This window comes from Marmota monax, unplaced genomic scaffold (genome assembly GCF_021218885.2).
Source record: "Marmota monax isolate L192 unplaced genomic scaffold, Marmota_monax_Labrador192_F-V1.1 WCK01_AAM20220418_F8-fsc00104, whole genome shotgun sequence".
NCBI classification, from domain to species: Eukaryota; Metazoa; Chordata; class Mammalia; order Rodentia; family Sciuridae; genus Marmota; species Marmota monax.
The window spans coordinates 1,889,165-1,908,986 of record NW_026693836.1 but is presented as its reverse complement, the minus strand read 5'-3'; the positions used below and the strand labels follow the sequence as shown (position 1 = coordinate 1,908,986).

At 37.6% G+C, this 19,822-nt stretch overlaps 1 protein-coding gene across 9 annotated transcripts in view; it reads right to left on the bottom strand.

Annotated features, from left to right (window-relative positions):
• The window catches only part of Fat3 (FAT atypical cadherin 3), a 624,627-nt gene that overhangs the window by 477,595 nt on the left and 127,210 nt on the right, over positions 1-19,822 (bottom strand). For all 9 annotated transcript variants that reach the window (XM_058584984.1, XM_058584983.1, XM_058584987.1 and 6 more), the window contains one exon: positions 7,275-10,583. In XM_058584984.1, the coding sequence (XP_058440967.1) occupies positions 7,275-10,566 (3,292 nt within the window). In that variant the 5' untranslated portion in view covers positions 10,567-10,583. The remainder of the gene's footprint in view (positions 1-7,274; positions 10,584-19,822) is intronic.

Below are 19,822 nucleotides of genomic sequence, written 5' to 3'. Positions count from 1 at the left end.
AACATCATTTCTCAGAATACATTTAAACTTAAATTAAAAATCTGTTATAAAAATATTTACATAAGAAAAATATTTTATCAGTCAGGGTCTTGGCAAAAAACAGATGGCACACTCAAACTGAGTAACTGAGGAGCATTTAATAAGTAGACTATTTACAAAGTTGTGGTCAGAGTTTAGGGAAAGTTTAAAAAATAAAGATACAGCCTGAAACTGTTACCACCCATCAGTTAAGGGATACAACCAGCTCATAGTGAACAGCATGGAAGAGTCAAAAGCATCAATACCCTGACCCAACTTTCCTTCTCCCTCCCTATATTTCCACCAGTGTCCAACCATAAAAGAGACCAAGGTAGCCTGCCTCCTGCACACAGAGCAGAAAGAAGGGTAGAAGGGAATCTGAAGAGACAAATAGGAGAGAACTAACACACTGAATACGATTAAGAATTTTTTTACTTATTTACTGTTGGAATAAATTATCTTCCCAATATAGCAATTGTTTTATAGTAATTAATGTGTCTTGAGACGCCTCTTTTGGATATTTATTTGAATTCAGGCATACATTAGGTCTCCTAAGCCTCTGCTGATTCTGTCAAAATATTTGAAGTAAAAAGAGCACTTTATGCTCAGATAAGTTGGAAAAGCGCTTGCCACAATACAAAGGAGGGTCAATGTAAATACATACACATTTGTGCATGTGAGATTTTCCTCTGATAATACCAGATGTGTAAAAATAAGGAAATAACTGTCCCTACCTCCTGAGACAACTGAATGAGACCATCTGTATAAAGCATTTTGCAAAGAACTTGGCACATGAACAAACAGTGCTCAGTAAATGTTAACCACTTCTGCCACTGCCACCAGAATCATCAACTGCAGATGCATTCTGACTGGAAAACTTCCTACTATGGAAAGTCTGTGTCTTATATCTGCACATGTTTGTATCTATAGTGTCTGGCGCAGTGCTTCTTAAATTTCTAACATCATGTTAGATAATGAATATAATGGTGAGCATTGTAATGTGCTGTTATGGTTTATATATGAATTGTCCCCCAAAAACTCATATGTGAGACCATGAAAGAAAATTCAGAGTGAAATTATCAGGTTATGAAAGCCTTATCCAAATCAGTTCATTAATCCCCTGGTAGGTATTAACTGGGTGGTAACTGTAGGCAGGAAGGGTGTGGATGAACAGGTGGGTCACTGAGGGTGTTCCTTTGGGTTATGATTTTTCCCATGTTATAGGGAGTTGTCTCTCTCTCTCTACTTCCTGGTGGTGACCATGTCCTCAGCTGCTTTCTTTCCTCTTCGTCCATGATATGCTGCCTCATCTGAGGCCCAGAGGACTGAAGTTGGCTGCAGTCTATGGATTAAGACCTCTGAAACCATGAACCCCCAAATAAACTTTTCCTATAAATGCTCTTGTGAAGTACTTTGGTCAAAGTGGCAAAAAAGCTAACAAACACATGCTATGTCAGACTATACTATTATTTAGTGATTATTCATTGCTCTCCTTGACTCTCCCCTGTTAGAAGAATATCTCAGCATGTAAGGGTTGCTATATCAAGATACGTTCCACTGGGTGATGTGTATATATATATATATATATATATATATATATATATATATATATATATATATATATTGTGTATATATATATATTTATTATATTATATGTAAATTATATATAATATTTATTGTATATATTATATTTATTATATGTAATATATGTATTATATATTATAAATAAGAGGAATTTATTGCTCACAGTTCTAGAAGCTGGGAAATCATGATCAAGTATATTCAGTGCCAGAATATTCAGTGCCTGGCATGGGCTCTTTCTCATATATGGTACCTTCTAGTTATGTCATTACATGGCAGAAGGGCAAGGTAGCTCCCTTGAGCTTCTTCCTTGCAAGGGTATGAATCCCCATGACTTCAACACTTCCTAAAGGCCTCACCTCCTAAGACTTTCACATTAGGTATCAGGTTCCAACATATGAATTCTGAAGAGACACCAACATTCAGACTAAAGCAAGGAGTATTCTCTTCGCCCCACACTGATGCATTCAGCCTGGCCTGGTGACCTGGTCTGACTATAAGAATATGGGCCAGTTTGGAGAGAGGCACTTCAAGTCTTCACCATCCCTCTTTCTCTCCTACCTCTACATTGAGAACTCACTTCCTGGAATCAGAAGACTCGTGGACCAGACAGTAGCTCAATCTGCAGCCTGCAACAGTGCTGCTTTAGCTGTTCTCATAGACTCCAGAGGAAGACAAAAAAAATGTTTATTTGGATAAGTCAATGAAGTTATGAATGTTATAAAGCAAAAATGCAGAAAAATCAGACTAATACAAATGCTTATTAACAAGATAGTGACAGCATTCTAGAGTGGAAAATAGGAAACAACTGGAGCTCAAATTTCAGCACTGACAACTATCAGATGCATGACCTTGATTGGACAAGTCTCAGTAAATCTACCTTGTTGGACTATTGGGACAATGAGAAATATTACTTTAAAAGCACCCACCACCTTGATAAATGGAAGACATAATGCAATTAGTAATAATGGATGGCATGATATATTCTCAATTACTCATGATTAAAATCCCAAGCTGGAAATTGGTCATCTCAATTAAACATTTCTTTAATTAACCTCAGATAAATAGAATGGTGAAATCCTTGTTCAAGTTTGTAGCTTACAAAAGAATCTAAGAGAAAAACCACAATTTAAAATACACAATGTGCTCTTTCTAAAAGCTTCTAATACCTCTGAGTAGTCAAGAATATGAATCCCTGTTGAGCCAAAGAATAAGAATGCATTCTTTGTGAAGGAAAAAATGATTAAATTGCATCTTACAGACTAGTGATTTAAACTGTGATCAAATCCACTATAGTTGGGGGGCCCCAGTTAATCCATTTACTGTGAACATTATTAAACATTTATTAAATGCCAGTGCATGGTAAAGAATTTCAAAGGTATGGTTTTGTTCAGTGAGCTTCAAAAAGCCAAGAACATAAAACTACTAAATGTATCAGCTAATCCCAGCATATGCACATTCACAAAATAGAAGCACCACAATTACTGAAGCACAGAAAGAGGTTTTGGATCCATCAGAGAGGTATTCAGAAAAAGATCACTGCTGATAAGCAATAAAATATTTATTTGGATTGTAAAATTTGATTAGAAAGAAAATGTATCTAAGACATGGGCTAAATTGTCTTTTGAAATAAGAAGGAAAATAAAATTTAATATCTTAAAAATATTGCATCTTACAGAAAAGATAGAATCTGTTAGCTGTGCTGTTAGGAGATCAAGTAAATTTAGAGTAGTATTTCCAAATCATATGTGAAAGGAATGCATGAAGTGCTGAAGTGAAAGTTCCTGGGCTTCCACCCCAGAATCTATAAAATCAAATATTTGGAAATTTAGCCTGAGGATAGGCATTGTTAACAAACTCCCCAGATGATTCATGTGTACTATAATATTGAAAACCAGCTACCCATGCAAATCATCATATAACCTTGGGCAGCTGAATTGAAAAAAAAAAATAAGTTTTTTTAGTTGGAGAGGGACACAGTACCTTTATTTTATGTATTTATTTTTATGTGGTGCTGAGGATCGAACCCAGGGCCTCACAATGCTAGTCAAGCGTTCTACCACTGAGTCCCAGCCCCAGCCCTAGCCCCCTGAATTGAAAATTTTAAAAGACAAAAATCTGAACAAGTTCAGACCATTCTATGTATACAGGTCAAGTCCAAGTCTGGACTCAGGAATAGCTGCAGGGCTAAGTAGATGTTCATTCTGCCAGCAGCTCAGACCAAGACTTTTAGCACTTGGAGGAGCAGAGCTGATGGATTATCCAACAGTAGTATGCACCTAACAGCACTATGGTGATGTCTTACTATATTACAGCATATGATACGTATGTTAGACATAGAATTGTCAAAATTTCCCTCAGTTCTTTCATTCCCCTTGCACAAGTCCAAGTATCATTTCTCATCAGTTTATTTGGGCTTAGATGCTAAAATCTGTAAGTAGAGAGAAGGAAAAAAAGATGTTTACAAATATTAGTACGTGCAAATTCTAATCTTTATAAAAAATGTCTCACAATAAGTTCAAATCTTTTTTCCCCATGGCATAGAGAAAATCTAGTTTTATTTTTTAAGAGAAGGGACTAACATGAAATGACAAAGGGGAAAGGAAATTGGTACTAAAGTATTAAAAATTTAAAAAAGCCTCTGGAAAAACAAATCAGAAATATATATAATTGAATGCATAGGAAAGAACACTCGGTTACAACTTGAGGAGATAGAGTGCCTATATTCAGCTTATGTCCTCTAATGGGTACGTGTACCCAACTTAGCTGCTTTTCAATGCAAAAATGTGAATGTTTGCAGGAAATTACTCTTTAAGACAGGAAGCAATGTCAAAATATAAGTGACATTATCTTCATTGATACCAAAATTTATTGTATAAAACCCAGAATACATTGGAACAAATGAAGAGTGCAGTATTATCTTTTCAACAGAGGCAAAGAATATCAAACTGTAGGAGTCAAGCATTATAAGGGTAGATTTATCATCAGATGAAATTGTACACACATTTTCAAAAATAACACTAAAGGCAAAAATAATGTAAAATGATAGTAGTGGTTAATGATTCAGTTCAATATCTTCCTGTTCACCTTCCTACCCACATCCACCTGTCACAAAACGAAGTGTGGTTACTGAAGAGCCACCCTTCGTATTTTTTTTTTGCATAGTCTCAGTGTTTTAACTGCTGTGACTAAAAGATCTCACCAGAAAACTATAGAGGAGAAAAGGTTTATTTAGGGGCTCAGAGTTTCAGAGGTCTCAGCCCATAAGTGGCTGGCTTCATTCCTCAGAGCTTAAGTAAGGCAGGATATCATGTGTGGAGAGTGTGGCTCACATGATGATCAGACAGGAGAGAGAGAGAGAGAGAGAGAGAGAGAGAGAGAGAGAGAGAGAGAGTCCACTCTCCAGATATAAAATATATACCCCATAGCCCTGCCTCCAATGAACTTCCTCCAGCTACATCCCACCAGCCTCCAGTTACCACCCAGTTAATTCCATCAAGGACTAAATCACTGATTAGGTTAAGGCTAATCATTTCTCCTCCAAACCTTCTTGCATTGTCTCACACGTGAGCTTCTTGGGGACACTACATTTAAACCATAACAACGGGGAATCCATGGTCAGATCAGCAGTCAGTGAGTCCAGTGTTGTAAGTATTTTGAAAAGTGTTTAATGCTCAATTGCCTTACAGATTTTAGAACACCAAATTTAAGTATGCTTGAGAATACACAAGGAAACACATACTTGTCTTCAGATAAAGGAAAGCATGGTAGACTGCAGCTACTCAGACCCATGTTTGAAACTAAGTGCTAAGTTGCATATCTCCTTGGAAACTCAGTTCATGAGCTGATACTTATTAATCCTACCTCATGACACTATTGGGGAAACTAAGTAAGACCTTCCTCAAAAGACTGACAGTGTCAATGAAGTCATTATTAGTAGAATTGGAGTTTTAGCACAGAGTGGGCATTCAGTAAAGTTTAATTCCCTTCTCTTCTTGATTGGTACTTCAAAGATGTAAATATATTCCAGCCAAATAACAGGAGATAAAAATGAAACACAGAATATGCATACAGAAAGACTGAATTTTCCTGACTTTGAACTTTTCCTTCATTATGATATGGAAATTAATTTTACAACTTACACTGGCCATTATTAAAACCTATACAAACAAAAGCTATAGTTTAAATTTGAAAGGGAATGTAAAATTGTTTTCCTGCCCAATATTTAATATAGTTTTTAAAATCCTTTTTCTAATATTATAAATATACTATTAGCATCTCTGTAATGATACCTTCCTAAGACCTGTTCTAGACATCATCATCATCACTGGGTCTCAATATTATAGATTGAATATTTGTGTCTCTGAAAAGTAATATGTTGATATGTGCCCTCTGCCAAAGGTGATGGTATTTGAAGGTGGGACCTTTGAGAAGTAATTAGGTTTAAATGAGGTCATGATGGCATGGTTTCCATGATGGCATTAGTGACACTCTAAGAACAAAAGACCAAAGCACCCTCTCTACCATTTAAAAGGATACAGAAAAAAAGTTAGCAGTCTGCAAACCCAGAACAAAGTCTTCACCTTGACCCTGGCAGGCTCACAGATCTCAGACTTCCAGCTTCCAGAACTGGGAAATGAATGTCTGTTGTTTAAGCAACTCAGACCATGATATTTCATTATGGCAGCCTGAACTAAGTCAGGGAGAAAACCACTCTTTCAATATTGTAGAAAATTGGTTAATAAATAAAAATTTCCCCTGAACACTATAAAGAGCTAATATTGCCATTTATACAGGAAAAGAGATGACACAACTCCTCCCTTGAGATGTCTGTAATCTATTCAGAGTAGAAAAATGCACAGCGCTAATAATGGAATGCAGACACAAGCATGTGTCCAGGGACATGTACATTTAAAGACAAATAATAACAATACCAGGTATTTGAAAAAAATTTCTGTATCTAAGATTGAGAATAAATAAGCAGGTAAGGAGCAATGAAAATATTGGGACAATTGTGTCCTGTGTTTTTAAAGCTCTATAAAAAAATAAATTTTCACAAATAAAATCTTAAAATGTTTATAAATAAAATTCACAACATGGATCTTCTGTTGTGTTGTAAAATGTCTGTAGGAGCACACCTTTATGTATTAGTGGAGAAAATAAAGTGTAAATCCCAAACCCCTATCACTCAAGGGCCAGATGTAACCATCAAACATGAAAGACCAAGACACTAATGCAATGTGACTTCAGCAAAACCTTGCTGGAAAAAGAAAGATTCCTATATATGATCCATTTGAAAATCCATTTCACACTTCTAATTTAAATCCAATTCAAATATAATTTACTTTATCAGAGTTATTCATTTCATGAGGGTCAGGAGTATAATCAACAGAGGTGACAATTACTTATGCTTATCAAAAGATAACCCAGTAGCAGTAGTGTTGAGCAGGAAAAAACAAAACAAAATAGAACCATGACTTTTATTGGGAATCATGGCTATTACAGTATAAATAGATCTTATAAACTAATAAGTTCTAAGAAGAAAAATTACTTTGCGTTATATTGTTCCAAATGCAAACTCGTTTATCATTATATTGGAGTGTCTAAATACACCTCTTCCAATGTTGATTTTAAAGAGGTGAAAAATCATTTCTGGCACAAAATATTAAACTTACCACTTTCATCATCGATATTGAACCTTCCAAGACCACTGCCATCCCTGATAGAGTACTGGATCTCTCCGTCCCTTCCAGAGTCTTCATCCTGGGCAATCACCTGAAGCACACTTGTTCCAATGCGTGAGTTTTCTTTTACAGATCCAACAACAGCAAAGTCTGGGAAATAGGGTGTGTGTAGGTTTTCGTTGACATCCACCACTTCCACTTCAACAAAGGAAACAGATGACAGAGAAACAGGTCTCCCTTTGTCTTTGGCCCGAACAGTGAGGTTATAGAACTGCTGTTTTTCATAGTCAAGCTCTTTGCTCAAGCGAATGGCACCACTTGCTTTATCTATTTCAAATCTCCCATTATAGTCATTGACCAAAGAGTAACGCACCTGACCCCCCAATCCAAGATCTGGATCATGGGTCTCCAGCCAAGCTATGACAGTGCCAACAGGGAGATCTTCAAGAACCTTCACACTATAGCTACTTGGAATGAAAGCTGGGGAGCAGTCATTGACATCATCCAAGAAAACCTTAAGAGTGACCACTGAAAACAGCTGCTGACCACTTTCTGCCCTGTCTCTGGCTTCAATTTTCAAAGAATAGTTTGCTTTGGATTCCCTGTCCAATTGGTCAGCTACATAAATGATGCCAGTTGAGCTATTGATGGCAAACTGGTGTGTATCTGTCAAGACTGAGTAAGTCACTTCACCATTAGAACCCAAGTCTTTGTCTCTGGCTTCCACTTGAATAATCTCTGTACCAATACTTGAGCTTTCAAGAATGTTAACTGAGTAACTGTCTTGAAGAAAAATTGGGCTGTTATCATTAGCATCCTCCACATTGATGGTCAGCAACCTCCATGATGATTTCTGTGGATTACCTAAGTCATAGATAGTGATATTAAGGAGATAGAGGTCAGTGTGCTCTCGATCCATAGGCATAAGCACTTTAAGTTGCCCAGTCTCCATGTCAATATTAAAGCAGCTATCTGTATTTCCATCAGATATTGTAAATAGCACCTTTCCATTGAAGCCAGAGTCAGCATCATAGGCTTTAATCTTCAGGATGTTAGCACCAACCGGCAGATCCTCCTTCACAGCCACATCAGAAGGAAAAGACTTGTCGAAATGTGGTCCTTGCCTATTAATTGAATAAAAGTCAAGAAATCCATCTTCCAGATTCAATTTCCCATTTGCTTTTGCTTTAATGAGTAGTTTTTCTGCCAGTTTCTGAGCCACACGAGTTTCTCTGCAGCTGAAGCTCTTTGAAGACACTTTCCCATGGAGAACTGAAATGTTAATAGCCATGGGGTCTGCAAAATTCTCTCCATCAGTTGCTGTAATTCTGAGGGCAAAATTACCATTTTTAATGCCAGAATTCATCAGTGACTTTTTAAGCTGTAAAACACCAGAGTCTGGGTTTAAATAAAAGAAGCCAAGTTCATTTCCAGAAATGATTTTGTACTTTACAAGTTCAAGTTCATCAATATCGATTGCTGAGACAGCGGTGATGTGACCACCAACTGGAAAGTCATATGAAATAACTCCCTGGCAAGCCACTTTTTCAAAGAGAGGGTTGTTGTCATTGACATTCCCTATTCGTATGGTCACATTTACCTCACTTTCATGGCGGTATGGAGAACCCCAGTCAGAGGCTCTAACGATGAATCTATAAGTTTCAGGAGAGGATTCAAAATCCAATTCTTCAGTTGTGCTAATAACACCTGTAAACTGGTTAATGGCAAATGGTAACATATTCAGGCTGGCAATACTATAGGTGATGTACCCATTTTCTCCTTTATCCTTATCAGAAGCTGAAACAGTAAGAATGCTCGTTCCCACGGGAACACTTTCGTTCACAAAAGTATCATACAGTGGATGCTGAAATTCTGGGGTGTGGTCATTTGCATCTTCGATGCTGATGGTAACTTGTGCTTTTAAATCTCCTTCCTTGTTTGTCACCTCCAACTTATAAACCTCCTTCTTAATAGTATTCAGTGGCTGTGCTGTGACAATCAGACCTGACCGAGGATTAATTTTGAAGTACTCTGCATCCTCATTTGGAGATAACTTATATTCCACATCTAAAGGTTCAGGATTTAATTTTACTATAGCAACCACAACACCAGGAGGAGAAAACTCACTTATGCTCACGTCGTACACCTCTTTTTCGAATCTAACTGCGATAGTGTCTCTTCTAGGATTGGTAATGTGAACTGTCTTTAGTGCTGAAAACTTCTGAGGTGACCCTTTGTCTTTTGCTTGAAGGGTGAGATTGTAGCCATAGGCAAAGCTTTCCCAGTCAACTTGCTTCCTCTCCTGAATCTTGTACTCATTCATCCACTTTCCTTCCTTAGCCAGGAAGAACTGATCTAAAGGATCCCCAGCCACAATGGAAACAGATTCAATCTCTCCGTTGGCCCCCTCATCTTGGTCATCGACTGTCACCACTGCATACGTCGGCTCTCTATCTAATGAATAGGGAACATGAGTGACAATGTGGATTGTTGGGGCGTGTTCATTTATACGTTCAATGTGAACATAAAGCTTGGCAGTACTGCTCACTCCATTGTTACCGTAGAGTTTCATTCCCCGGTCCACAGCCAAAATCTCCAGATCGTACCTATTCTTTTCGTCATAGTTTAGCCGTCCACTTAAAGAGATAACACCACTTGTGGGGTGAACTGAAAAGAGATCAACTTTGTTTTTGAAGTAGTAGTAGAATTCTCCATTGGAACCAATATCTGCATCTGTTGCTGTCACCTGGGCGACACTAGTCCTCAGAGGTGTGCTTTCTGCTATTGTAACAGAGTAGGTTGTAGGTGAAAACAGGGGCCTCAGATCATTCATATCTAAAACCTGGATATTTACTTTGGTCCATGCTTCCAAATCCTCTCCTCTGACAGAACCTTTTACAATCAATAAATAATTGTCCTGAATTTCCCTATTCAGTATGGCAGAATTGCCACCTTTAGTTCTTATTCTGAGGAAACAGAAATCTGCAATGATGACTTCCTCTGCTTTGAAAAAGCCTTCCTCGTCTCCGGACACTATTCTGTATTTGATATCCCAGGACAGATCTATTAAGGTGATGCCCATTCTACTCTGGCTGCTGACATAGGTCCTTGCGGCGGAGTTCTCATACACTGTGGCATTATAAATGGAATGAGTGAAGTGGAAGCCCAGCGGCCCGGTCCCTGGCAGCCCTTGGGATACAGTGGCCAAAAGCTTGAGAAGCAGGAGGACGAGGCAAGAAGAAGGAGGTCGTGTACCCACACAGAGTCCCATAATTATATCCATCACATCATACTTCCATCCTGGAGTGGGGGGGAGCAGAAAGAGAAAAAAAAAAAAGATAAATTCTCCTGAAAGAGAGTGAGAGAAAGAAGAAGAAATACCTGTTGTTAAACAGTGTATTAGAAAACTTCATAATAAAATCTTTTCATTCAAATATCCATTTAATAAAAACAGGAACTCACCCACCACTACTAGATATATGGAATTCAAAAACATGGGGATTTAACCACATCTTGTTTGAATATTTTTAAGGAGACACTTTGAGATTGCTGAGGGCATAGTTCATTGGTAAAAGATTTCTTATATTCTGAAAGTCAATTTGAAATATGTATTGGAGGCCTTAAGCACATTTATTTCTGAGAATTGCCATCTACATAATTATCCTAGGAGAATATTTATATATATGTTCATTACAGCACAGTTTAAAATAACTAAAAAGATACTAAAGGACTATCAACTGATAGTCAAACAACTCATGGTAACTTCATAAAGCAAAATACTTCCTAGTCATTAAAAATAATATTACAAAGATGTATATTTTCAGGTACAGTAAAAGATAATGCAAAATAAAAAGGTACTCAAATAGTATGTATGGAATGAGCCTATTATTTTTAACGTGTATATATTCAGTTGCATCTTTATATTTTAAAAGGCTTAACTATTGCAGGATTTGGAGGCATATTTTCATTCTCTAATTTTTTCAATTAATATTGTTTATCAGAGGTTATACAATTACTTACATATAATTATAGTGTTTTAATGAAACATTTCAAAGTATTACTAATACAATCAACATTTATATACAATCCAACACCATGAGAAGGAACAAGCCACCATGTAATAAAGCAGAGAGAATGAATGATCCCAAGGAACTGCATATCCTAAGTAATATCCCTCTGTGGACTCACTACTCAGAACAAAGGAGGTAACAATTTCTTGCAAGAAAAATTTACTGAGTACAAGAGCTATGTTCAATTATTTTCATCAGTGACTACTAAATTTTGATAGTCCATAGTTCTATGACCAATTAGATTAAAAGATAAAAACAATTTTCTGTCTTAACCAGTAAAATCTATCAAATTTCTAACATGGGGCTTGGATGGGAAGGGGAGGAATGCTTGGGTCTATGAGTATGATAGCTCATATTTTTGAAGTTTCCAAATATGATTTCTTACACCAACTCATACTCTTCAGCCACATCCCTGACAGTTCCCTTCTCATCCTCTTCTATAGGGGTGTATAGATGGAGTACATGAGAAGTGAATCCTTCTGCAGACATATGATAATGTAAGCACTGTGCCATTTCCCACTTGGTTATATTTAATCTTCACAAGAATCCTGAACAACAGGTACTATTTAACTCAACCTCACACAAGAAAACTGAGGATCAGAGAAGTTGCCCTATTTGATTGGGTCATTGGCCCAAGAAATATCCCTGTGGTACTAAGTGGCAAAGCAGAATATCAGAACTTGAGCCTTTTTCACTCTAAAAGTGATGCTTTTCCTCCCCACACCACCATTCTCTCTAAATTATTAATAAGCGAGAATGAAGATTAAGACTCCTGGAAATGGAGATGATATAATTAAATTCTATCGAACCAGTCAACAAATATCATTGATGGCAAAACATATAATTCATCTAGTATCTCTATTTAGTTATCTACTTTCTGGTTTTATATTAGTTCTAATTACTGACTTCAAGCTAAAATTATCCCCTCCAGAAGTTTAACATATTAAACATCACAAATTATTTTTGTAGTTTTGAAAACATTTTTAAATCCAAGACTGGCATGGCAAATAATATTTTAGCCTTGTTGTGAGTGAGAATGTCAAATCTCCTTTTCCTAGTAGCAAAGTCTATATTAGAGCTCAGGTCATTCCTTATCCCCACCCTAAGGTTTTCCTGTTTCTTTCTAGCTCTATCTTATGAGATACTCTCATTTATAAAGAAAATCTCGGAGCATATGCTTGGTTTCAACTGGGGATGAAATATGTTTTGCTGCTGTCATCTGCTGAAACATCTAGAAAACATTGAGTAGCAGGTAGAAAAAGGAAGAAAATCTTGCAAACATGAAAAGACATAATACTTTATTTTAAAAAAAAAAAAGTCAGCTTCATGTGCAGCTCCTCTGTCTTTCCTCAGGAAATGTCTCATGTCATAACTATGAGAAACAGAAACAGCTCAAGAAACCAGGACAGAGACCAAGATAGATGGCTAGCAATGCTGCCCCAAAGGTTCCTAGAGTGACACCACTGGGATGCTGGTCATTTCAGAGGAAACTTTGTTTAAAAAGAATACTTTGGGGTTTTTTGGATGAGGTAAGTTAGAATGCACCACCTGGGAGAATGGAGCACCCCACAGGGCCCTTGCCAATGGAGGTGCCTATTTTGTACAGTATGCTTGTCTGACGTATGAGAGTGATAGACCCCTTTTAACCCATCATAGGTAGGACTAGTAGAATGTTGAATGATATTCCATATACCTTTTTTCCATCATCTGAAAATATTCCAAAGCTGTGGAGGTATTTTTAGTTCACTGGAATGACAGCGCAGTGAGACAGGCTCTTGCGGGGGGATACAAAGGCCAGGTTACACTCTCTCCAAGTAAAACACTGGGAGTACCCCCAGTGCTCCAGGGAAATAACAAATTCAGTTTCTGCCTCATTTCCCACTCATCATTTTAAGCTGTGGAGACTACCTTGGAGAGCAGTTTTGCTGATATTTTGCCCCAGGAGTCCAGACTCCATAGCAACCAGAGAGGGAAACCTACCCAACCATAAATTTTGTTCAGCTGAACTTTTCTGACTTCACTCACCACCCCACCCTGAACCCCATGCTGAAGGAAACCCCACGAGAAGAATGGCATTTGAGAATCATTCCATTCCTGGCATCCAGTACAGCACCTGCTAGAGGAGAGACAAACAATGGAACATTGCAGCACAGATGAACCAGGGACCCAGAGGCCTTTAACATACACAGTTTCCAAATCCTCCCAAATAAGCACATTTTACCTCAGGAAACAGAATCTGGAAATTATACAGGTTAAAAAGAGCCTTAAAGATCATTTTGTCTAATCTCCTGGGTTTTCAGGTGAGGAAACAGAGGCCCATTAAGTATGAAAGGTCTCAGTTCTCCCAAGGTGCAGAGCTAACACCAAGCTGTAAAGTGCATCAATTGTATTGGTGTCCACAGAACCACGTGACAATTTCAGAGCCCTATTTTACTGTCAGTTTGGAGTGATTTTCACGTTCTGACACTTTATTACTCCCCCTGGTGCTACTTGCTCCTTTAAGTATTTAACTGTTTATGAATAATCATTTAATGTTCCTATGGATGTAGTTACCTTTACAGACCTTTTTTTGAATCCTTCAGAGCAAAGAATGTTGTCACAATATGAAAACAAAAATCTCATTTTACTATACAAAAATTGATACTTCTGCATACTGTTTCTTTCTTTCAGCAAGATACACAGTTGACATTTTTTCTTATCCATAATGACTGGTCATACAGGCAAGTTGAAAATATTTCAAAACATGATTAAATACATGAATAGGATAGTGCACTAAAATTTAGTTTAACTCCAAAATAACAACTGAGAGCAAGACTGAATTCATCAGATTCAGTTGTTAAAAACAAAACAAAAAAATATCATATAGTATTTGTATCTTTATTTTTGCATAAGAAAAAAAGGCCTATCTGGCACAGATTATTGTAGCTTGCCCCTTTTCCATTGATATGGGAAATATACAAGTGCTAGAAGTTAGGACTTCATTATAATTTTTTTATACGTTTGTTTTATTTATTATGTTTTGTGGTGCTGAGGATTGAACCCCGTGCCTTGAGCGTGCTAGGCGAGTACTGGACCACTGAGCCACAACCCCATTTTATGCCTTTTTTTTTTTTCCTACCAGTAATTGAACGCAGGGGCTCTTAACCACTAAGCCACATCCCACATCCAAGCCCTTTTTATTTTGTGGCAGGGTTTCTCTAAGTTGTTTGGAGTTACTTGCAAAGTTACTGATGCTGGCTTTGAACTTGCAATCCTCCTGCCTTAGCCTCCCAAGTTGCTGAGATTAAAGTGTGCACCACAACACCCAGCTGGTGTATTTTTTTTTTTTTTTTTTTTTTTTTAGCTTTCCAAGATAACTGTTCAGATTTTTTTCCCACATCGAAGCCAAGCTGCTTGTGAAGCCGATATGATACTTACGGTGTTTGAGATGCTCTGCACATTGATTTATGCTGCTGCTTCTAGATTATTTTAAAGAAAGCACTTAGTTCCCAGCCTCAGAACCTATTTTCTACAACTTAGTAACATAATCAATAATTTTTATACAATCTCCAAAGAGATCATCGAGCCATTAATCTTTGAGACATTTATTTTTCAGAGGCAGCCCTTGTGTGCTTCCCCATTCTGCCCTTCTCTGTTAGGATGGATCTTGGTGTGGGACTCAGAAGGGCACACAGATTTTTCCTTCCAGGAGATGAATAAATACCAAAGACTTCAGGGGCAGGAAACAGCAGTGTCATGATTTAGATATGAGGTGTCCTCCTACAGCTCATATGTTAGACAATGCAAACATTTTCAGAGGTGAAATGATTAGGGTATGAGAGCCTTAACCTAATCAATGAAATTAATCCACTAAGTTGTTTGGAGTTACTTGAGGGGTAAGCTTTAGGCAGGTTGTGTGTGGCTGGAGGAGGTGGGTCACTGGGGGCATACCTTTGGGGTTTATATTTTGTCCCTGGTGAGTGGATCTCTTCTGCTTCTTAACTGCCATGTCCTGTGCCACACCCTTCCACCATAGTCTTCTGTTTCACCTTGGACCCAGAGCAATGGAGTTGGCTGTCTGTGGAATAAAACCTTTAAAACCACGACCCCCAAATTATATTTCCTCCTATGTTGTTCTTGTCAGGTGTTTTTGACATAGAGGTAGAAAGGCTGACTAAAACAAGCAGTCACTGAAGCCAAGTGTCTGGGACATCCTTGACTCTGCAGGTGTCTGGGCTTGCATTAGTAACCTTGTGAAGCTGTTTTCTGCTACCATTAAACTGGCCTCCTTAAATAGCTGAGACTTCTGAAGAGTAAAACATCTGAAAAAATTATTCCATTTCCACTCCATATTTCCTATCTTATATATTATCAAAAGGTTTTCTATGGAGAGAAAGAGGTTACTGAGGAAATAGGTTATGACAAATTGCAAAACAAAAGAACAAAGTCAGCATATGGAATCTCACCTTCCAGGTGTCCCTCCCTAATGAAAATGACTTGTGTTCATACTGCAAATGGAAGAGTAGTGTCTGCTCAGGTGTGTGCTGTGGGACCCTCACAGGCACGAAGGCAGTGCATTGTTCTAGAACACACTCTTCTGTTTACTACCTGCACAACTTGGAAACTTAATTTCTTCTACAAAATCAAAACAACAGTGCCTACCAGACCAGAGTGGAGTAAATAAATTTTAAGCACTTAAAAAACACTTTCTGGCACATATTAGGTATATAATTGTTAGCGGATATTGTCATTAAGGAAGATTTATACAAAAGGAAACTCACAACCACTTCACAATTTCTTTCCCTATAGGAAAAGCCACATCAAAGATTAAAGAACAGATGTCATTTCTTTGTTAAAACAAAGGAAGGTTACTATATTTGTCCCAAAGGTCAGACAAACTTGAGTTGAATCCCAATTTTGCCATGTTTGGCTGAGTGATCCAGGTCAAATACCTAAAGTTTCTTAATTCTCAATTTTTCTATCTGTAAAATTCCCACTGTCCTGTTGAAGACTTTGCATAGTGTCTAGCACATAGTAAATGTTCTATAAATATTAACTGACATTATCATTAACTGAGTGTTCAGAAGCAGAGACACAGAACAGAAAATTAGTGACACCTAGGTTAAGGATAAATAATCTGGGGGCCCTGTCCCTGATACAAAATGTCCCTTCCACAGATGCCAGGCTCATGCCAGGGTTTGCAGTCAGTGTCACAAAGGAGTCCTGTGTATGGTGACATGGATGCCAGGCTATTGCCACAGTCTATAATTTGTTCCCACTCCTGCAAGAACACTTTTAAACTTAGGAAACTACAGCAGCTTTAGGGACCTACTCTTCAGACCTGATATTTAATTCCTGGGGAGTTTGAACAAGATTTCTCTTTGTGATGAGTCCCAGAACAGCCAGATGCTGCTAAGCCTATATTCTGGAGCAACCCATTCTGATACTGTTCAAATTACCATCCTCATGGTACTACTTTATGTTCTGGGTCCTTGCTCCTGAAATCAGTTATAGACTGTCTGTATGACACACTTGGGAATAAAGTCGTACTCTCTGGCTCATGCTAATGATTGCCTAAAACGAAGAAAAAGTGTGTGTGTGTGTGTGTGTGTGTGTGTGTGAATGTTTTAACAAAAACCATTGTAGTTGGACAGCACATACAATAATATGCTAGGTATTCAGATCACAAATAATCCATGCCATGCCATTATTCGGATTATATAATGAAATGTTTAGCTAAGCCACATAAAGTCACTGAGTTTTATAGCCAAGTGGGGTCATAAAGCTATCCAGCCCAACACCTTAGTTTTACCACTGAGGAAATAGATTGAGAGAATAAAGTGATAGGAACAAAGTCACACACAATGTGCCAGTGGAACAGCTAAAAATGAAACTCAGATATTCACTGTGAATTTCATTGTTTTTTTTTAAAATTTTTTATTGTTGGCTGTTCAAAACATTACATAGTTCTTGATATATCATATTTCACACTTTGATTCAAGTGGGTTATGAGCTCCCATTTTTATTACTCTTCCTTCTTTCATGAATCCAGGTCTGTACACATCCGCTTCTACAAGTTTTAATCATCTTCTAAACTTTACTCTATGAAGCTATCTCAAAGATTCCCAGCTAAAAGTAGGCTCCACTTCTTTAACTGTGACTCAAACTACACAGGGCATCACAAACTTCCTAGGCCAGGTTAAATTTGGATTACTAGGCCACCCCAGAGTTTCTGAGTCTATTAGTCTCGGGTGGGGTCTGAGAATTTATAGTTCTAATAGGTTCCTAGGAGACACTGATCCTGGGACTGCATTTTGAAAACTCTGCTACACACATTGTATTGTACCTCTGTGAATGGCTCTGTGGCACTTCCTTCCTTATGTTTAAGTTGCTAAGTGTGTTCTTAAGTCATCAATTGGACTGCCAGGTTCCTGAAGGAAAGTTCTAGGTCTTATTCCTCCGTCTTTTTCTAGTGTCTAAAGAAGTGCCCTAAAAAGCCAAAATCCAATTAATTTTTAGTGAAAATGGGCTAGTCAACACACACCAAAATCTATCTATAGCATGCTCCAGAGAGAAGACAAAAATGAGGATCCAAGAAACTAGGAACATAATCATAAAACATGAAGATCTTAGGGAAATAAGTAGTCCCTCCTTTCCCAAACTCTGTTCCACAACACGAATTGTATGAGATATGAACAGCTATGCAACAAAACAAATAAACAAAAATCCCTTTAGAAAATACTGATTTAACAAAGGTAAAGAGATTTCTTAACTTTCCTTAACTTAGAACTTCCTGGAGCCTTTAATATGCTCCAAAATAAATCTTCCCCATCTCCCATCCATAGTCAATTCTAATAATTTGCCCTGAACTGTTATCTGCATATGAAGCCACAGTGTCCATTTATTGTTTATCATCTATTTTCACTATTATAAATTAGGCTCCATGGTCTGTCTTCAGGATTTAGTAAATACAGACACCTATCACTGAAAGATGGGGTGCATTCTGAGAAATGCAATCATGAGGTGGGTTGCATGAGATGCATGAGGCTGCTGCCAGTGTAACAGGGCACCCACCTTTACAGAAAACTTAACTTTTAAAAGAAGGAGTTCACTCTAAATACTATAAAGATAGCATGGTAAATACATAAACTGGTCACTCTGTCATTTACTATCATTATCAAGTATGACATGCTGTACAGAACCACACATGCTATATTTATCCCACTGGCAGCACAGGAGGTTTGTTTACACCAGTGTCACCACAAATGTGACACATTACAACATATACTATAATTATATGAGGATACAATGTTACTAAACAACAGAAAGTTTTCAGCTCCTGTTTTCCAAACAGTTGCCTGAAAAGTTTTGGAGGCGGGGTGGAAACCCCAGGATTCTTGAGTCTAGTTCATCACTTTTCCTCTACATTACACCATAGTGTATGAACTCTCATTGAAACCGAGCTAAGCATTACTCCTAAAGAAATTGCTCCAACATGGGTTAGATGAGCACATGCATACATTTCAACCGAAGAATGAAAGGGCTGCTCCATCCCTGGTTATGATATTTTCTTTTCCATTTAAAAAGCAGCAAATAGAGAATTTGCAGTTCTGTGAGCTACAAAAAATGACATAAGGGGAATAATCTTGTTGAATAATCCATATATTTTTTAAAAAATCATCATCTACTTTTACTTTGTCAAAGGCCAAAAGCACTTTGCCAAATCAAAACCACCCAGAGATATAAAATCAAAAGCCAATTTTCATATTTCATCTTTCTCTGGAAATTTTGCCTGTCTACTCTGTGCTCCACATTGAAGCAGGGCTTTACAAGCAAGCCGGGTATTTGATTTACAGGGATATATCACCTTCTGTCATTCTGCACAATGAAAAAAAAAAAATTCCCAAACCAAGTCCCCAGTTGATCTGCCAACCAGTCAAGCAGACCATTAGCCAAACCCAACCTTTTTTATTATAATAATATTGTAAATTCTAACTTTTTCCAGTGGTGCAAATCTTTCTGTTGTCCAAAAGTGGTCTCTCCGGAGAAAAGTCAGTCAGCATGAAGCAAGCATAATTCAGATTGATTCTGAGAAAAATGGAAGATTCAGCCACACAGTGGCAGTGTTATGAATACCCTCCTTTATTTTCTCCCCAGGTGCTGGAAATATTTCCATACAACACTGGTTAATGTCAAGTATCATTTCATCAGTAAATGCTTCAAATTCAGGGGTAATTCAACCAGGGGCTATCAGAAGGAAAGATTAGCATGTTGTTCAAGCCTTTTAAAAAATCACTTCTCCCTCTGGAGAAAGAAATTCATCATGGTGTAAGAGAGAAGAAAAAATATATGGGGAGGATATAATTTGTTCCTATGCTTGGCTGTCTGTGAAAATGTTCCAGAAAAAAAAAAAATGCATGATTTCAGATTTTCTCTGGTGGGCCTTGCTGACAGAAACCAAAGGGTAAGTACATTAGTATTCTTTTACGC